This window comes from Prunus persica, chromosome G7 (assembly GCF_000346465.2).
Source record: "Prunus persica cultivar Lovell chromosome G7, Prunus_persica_NCBIv2, whole genome shotgun sequence".
Lineage (NCBI taxonomy): Eukaryota > Viridiplantae > Streptophyta > Magnoliopsida > Rosales > Rosaceae > Prunus > Prunus persica.
In genome coordinates this window covers 6,416,919-6,422,016 of record NC_034015.1, presented here as the reverse complement: position 1 = coordinate 6,422,016, position 5,098 = coordinate 6,416,919, and the positions used below count along the sequence as shown (strand labels likewise).

Here is a 5,098-nt window from a genome sequence, read left to right as displayed (position 1 = left end):
CATTTGTAAGGTGTCATGTAATCTTTATAAGCATTTGTATTGTTGAGAGTTATTCCAATGTGGGACTTTGGCAATCTATCAATCTTATCATATTGCATCCCGCCCCCAATAATTTTCTTCAAAATTATTTCTGTAACTAGAAACTACATGTATTTCCTCCTCCTGTCTTCCCATCACGCAACTGAAAAATAGAGTCCACAGTGGGAGCCGCCTGGTAGAGGGTGGCACTTGCATGAATGCTTCTAGAAAGATTGGTGTTGGTGGTGTGCTTAGGGATTGCTTTGGGGAGTGGTGTGGAGGTTTTGTTGTGAATTTGGGGAAGGGGCATATTTTGGATGTTGAAACCTAGGGTTTGTTTTTTGGCCTCAGATTAACAGTGGCAAAGAGCTTCACTAAGATCCTCATAGGAATGGATTCTGAGAGTGCTGTGAATCTTTTCCAGCAAAGAGATTCTCTATGTTTTCATCTTCTATCTGCTTTGCTTTCAAACTATGGGAAGATGCTTAGGCATTTTGAGAGTTGGAATATCCAGCATATTTTAAGAGAGAAGAATGGTTTGGCAGATTGCCTTGCCAAATGGAGCCATAATCTAGACTCGGATATTGGTTAGGCGTTTATCCAAAAAAATTATCTTTGTTATATTGTAAATGGGCTTTGGGTGTGTGTCTATTTCATATATAATTTTTTTTTAAAATTTGAGTCCCTATATTGGGTATAACAGTGAATCACCCATAATTATTTTCAACTTTGAGAAAAAAATAATTTATTTTGAAATATTAAAAAATATTTTAAAACATTAATAAGAAACCAACGCAAAACCCGTCCTCTCACGCCGATAATTTTTTCGTTTTCAGAATAAAATACTTTCATCAGATAAAAAAATTTAAAAAGAAAAAGTTAAGACCCAAAACCCGTCCCCTCTCTCTCTCTCTCTCTCTACGATGACCTAAATACAGGTAAAGAACAAAGATTTCTTCTTGTTAATTTAGGTGTTTTATTATCTTGTTTCCTTTTTTATTGACGGTGTAAATACTGCCCTTTTTTATTCAAGGTATAAATAGGTTTTCTTGTCAAGCAAGACTGACTTATAAAACACTCTTGTAATCTCTGTAAATTGCCTCATACTGTTCGACTTTTCTTGCTTTGATAATCTTGGGTTTAGGAAAAATTCAAATATTTTTCAGTGATCATGCCGTATCTTGTTCGTGAGAATCTATTCCTCGGCAACATCCGCGACGCGACAGAGGTTATCCGAAATGGCAGCAAAGAGATCACACATATTCTCTGTGCAATTCCCACAAAGGAAATCAAGGTTTATGATGCCGGGTCTGTTGGTGGGTCAGCTTCTGTTGGTGATGGGTCGATAAGCTTTCGTGCAGGCAAGGATTTGAAGCTGGAGAGGTTGGGGGTTCCGCTAAGAGATAGGCACGATGAGAATTTATTGGATTATTTGGATGCGTGTGTGGATTTTATTGATAAGGGTAGAAAAAAGGGTTCTGTTTTGGTGCATTGCTTTGCTGGTGTTTCCAGAAGGTACATATTGCTTTCTCAGTTTATGATTTTTAGTTTTTAGAATAACAAGAGTCTACTAATAATGTCGAAATTATTCGAAACAGGCTTACATTCTGATAAATTTTTCAGTTTTCTGAATTGTCAAGTTTAAAGTGTTTACACCCTTGTTTGCATTTGTTTGTTGCAGTGCATCTATCATTACAGCCTATCTGATGAGAACAGAGCATTTATCACAAGAAGGTGTGAACAAATCATTGCTTCTTTTAAGTATCGCCAGTCTTCGTATATAACTACATGTTGCTGTTATATTTTTGGAATCCAAATAGCTGCTTTTGTTTCTTCAGTTCAGATAAAAATTAGTTTCACAAGCTTGTATGACTTTAAAAATGGAAGATGATTTTGACACTCCACACTCATTTACTCTCTCACACAAGAAGAGTACCAAAATCATGTGGTCCTCTTGTGTGAGAGAGTAGCGGAGTGTGGGAGGTGATAGTTGGAGTGCCAAAATCATCACCCTTCGAAATATATGAATTCCTGAGCAATAGAATTGAAGAAAAGGCAGAGTGGGTTACAAATGCTTAACTGCTTTAGTCTTTCTCTTCCTCTTATGCAATCCTACAGATGCACTAGGATCCCTGAGGCAAAGCTGTGAATTTGTTTGCCCCAATGATGGTTTTCTACATCAGGTGATTCAAGGAACTCTTATGTAACATCTTGTACAAGGTTAGACTACTTTCTGCTAAGCCAGCCCATAGTGAATTTTACTCTTTTCTTTTATCGTGTTGCAGCTCAAAATGTACGAGGAAATGGGCTTCAAGGTTGATCGTGCCAGCCCCATATATAAGTCTTTTCGCTTGAAAGTATTGGGTACAGTTTTATTTTTTCTTCTCCATCTTCCCCTCCCTCTAAATTTATTGTTTTTCATTGAACATCTTGAATTCATGCTTTCATATTTTAGTTTTTCAAGTTTCGGTAATATACGAGATGATGAAAGTGCTCCATGGGACATAGAGACTAGGCTATAATTCTTGCGCCGTTGACTGACTAGAAATTGTACGTAGGCTTTTCTTGAGTCTCATGATATTAGAGGCACCAACTCTTATCCCAGCTTTTTAATACCAACTGATGAGGCACATAATATGGTAGTCACTTACTGTTTATAAATAAATGAGGCTCAAATTTAAACAACTGAAGTACTACCACATCAGTTTGTATATGAGTTGGTGTGCCTAGGACTTTATGAAAAATTCATTGATAGGAAGGTATTAAGGAGCCATTGCTTACCAAATTGGTTGTATATCATTGAAGTAGGATGTGAGATGGTTGGTCCAGCTTTTGGTGGGGTAATTGCTCAAAGAATGTTATTTTGAGGAGCGAGAGGGTTTGAATTGAGCATGGAGACACTGCTGGATTATGAGAAATCGCAAAGCTTCCAAGGTTCTGAAAGGAACTCAAAAATGCCAAAGGTTTAGAATTCCAGAAACAAGATTGTCTCAATTTAGTTCACTCTATTTATACATGATAGAATCTCGAGAAAACCGTATAGAGTTAAATTGTAGCACTCAGAATAAAAATAATCTCACTTGTCAAATTAGCTTAGGGAAACTAACACAAAAAATGGCTACGGTATCCGTGAACTATACTTCCCAATCTGTTTTTTAAATTGTTTGCCATTCTCCTCTACCTTACATAACATTTTAGCAGAAGCGAAAAAGAAAAAGAAAAAGAAATGCTTACCAGAACAGCAGTGACAGCTGTGAAGGGTGTGGCAACTGCATGGCAAATGTTCTTGATGCTTATTACTATGTGAAAAGTTGTTTGTCTCAGCATAGGAGACATTATAAGTTATGCCTACTCATTTTCACTGGAGGTTTCAAATTGAGTGGCAAATGTGAATTTCTGTTTTCGCTGCTATAATAGAAATATTTTATCCATCCTTTCAGGTGAATCTTATCATCATGGGGATAAAATAGACAGTTCTAAATTTGGGGCAGATCCTGGGTTGCCTGGTGAAGTTGCCTCTGGAGTAAAAACAGCTCAAAATGGAGGAAAAACTGGTGCACCAGCATTCCGCTGCAAGAAATGCCGAAGAATTGTTGCATTGCAGGACAATGTTGTTGATCACATTCCAGGCGAGGGTGAGAAATCGTTTGAGTGGCGAAAGCGAAAAAGTAGCAACTTGTCTGAGGATTCTGAATGTTCATCCATTTTTGTTGAGCCTCAAAGGTGGATGACAGCAGGTAACTGTGTCATATTTATAACTGTATGGCTTACCATTTCCATTGCAGTAATAGTTAATCATGCAACAGAGCTCTCTTGTCAAAAGAGTTTCCTTGGGTTATTTGATTTGATTGTTATAATATAAATGCTCTACAGTTGTTTAACTGGGATATTATATGATCAAATTGTCACTTGAGATTACATGTCAACTGCGAATTGGTTTTTCTTGTTGACCAGTTAATCCAGTGTGTTGACAAATGATGGTATTTTAAACATTGAAAAAAGTATCGAATATAGACTTTGACACTCAGACAGAATCCACATCCTTTTCACATTCCTATTTTTGGACCTATAGTGCTTTTCTTAATCTTTTCCTTTATTTTTCTTCAGCTGATTTTGGTTTCCTTATACCTTAATTTGAATGAAGTAGAAGTTATTTCATTTGGAGCATCTTTCGTTCTCAGTGATTTATCATGGAAACATGATATAATTTAATCTTTCATATGTTTTCTTATTACACAGTTGATGAAGGAGCACTGGAGGGCAAGGGCAAGTTGTCATGTGCACATTGTGAAGCTCGCTTGGGTTACTTCAATTGGTCAGGCAGCCAATGCAGTTGCGGGAGTTGGATCACTCCTGCCTTCCAGCTTCATAGAAGCCGTGTGGACGTCAGCACTGTCTAATATCTATCAAGGCAATGCTTCAGTTGAGCCCCTATCAGGATAAAGTATCCAAAACCCCTCTAAGCAATCGATGAAAAGGATGCCAAGTTTATGGAGTTTCTCATACTGTGTACCCAGATCAAAATTGAGCAGCTGCGGCTAGAGAAAATGCTTCCTTGATCCGTGTTAAATGAGATTTTGGGGATTCGGGTTTTGTTTTTCTCATTTTCCAATGCAAACTTAGTTTAGGTGCTGAAAATATCGTTCTGCATAACAGGATAAGTTGTTATAGGAGAAGTTGAGTTTTGACCATATAATATGAACAAAATCTCTGATTGGGAAAGTAATTAATCTTTCATCTGTTATATGGCAATTGCATTTGATCATTGACAAGTTCTATGACAATCAGCCACAAGTACCTGTTTCCTTTTAGTGTTTTTATTTTTAGTTTTTATGTATATTTTTTTATTTAAAGAAGTATTAGTTATCGTTATAGGCTATGCCGAATGAAACTGTATTGAATTTGTGTCTCATGTTCTTCAGTTTATGAGATTTACAAAGGTATGCACATCTAAGAAAATTTAGTTATACCAGTGAACTGAAACAATATACTGCAACTGTACATCGACAAATTTGTTCATATGTCTTTCCTGGCGTGCATATGAAAAGCAATTTAAATGGATCTCAAGAACGATGGTTCT

The 5,098-nt window shown here is 36.7% G+C and overlaps 1 protein-coding gene across 2 annotated transcripts; it reads left to right on the top strand.

Moving 5' to 3' along the window:
* LOC18770347 (dual specificity protein phosphatase 12) lies at positions 709-4,783 on the top strand. 2 transcript variants are annotated; one of them, XM_007203274.2, is made up of 7 exons: positions 709-956; positions 1,185-1,533; positions 1,700-1,752; positions 2,137-2,201; positions 2,304-2,382; positions 3,459-3,755; positions 4,258-4,783. In XM_007203274.2, exons 2-7 carry the CDS (start codon positions 1,190-1,192, stop codon positions 4,416-4,418), a joined length of 999 nt encoding a protein of 332 aa, XP_007203336.1. In that variant the 5' UTR covers positions 709-956; positions 1,185-1,189; the 3' UTR covers positions 4,419-4,783. The 2 variants fall into 2 exon arrangements, with proteins under 2 accessions (XP_007203336.1, XP_020423230.1); XM_020567641.1 differs by having other exon boundaries at positions 1,163-1,533.

What these genes read in the sequence shown, in the direction of transcription:
- LOC18770347 (XM_007203274.2), top strand. Translation starts at nt 1,190, where the DNA reads ATGCCGTATCTTGTTCGTGAGAATCTATTCCTCGGCAACATCCGCGAC. An exon ending in TTTGCTGGTGTTTCCAGAAG is followed by an intron (nt 1,534 to 1,699) that starts GTACATATTGCT and finishes TGTTTGTTGCAG; the next exon opens with TGCATCTATCATTACAGCCT. An exon ending in ATGATGGTTTTCTACATCAG is followed by an intron (nt 2,202 to 2,303) that starts GTGATTCAAGGA and finishes ATCGTGTTGCAG; the next exon opens with CTCAAAATGTACGAGGAAAT.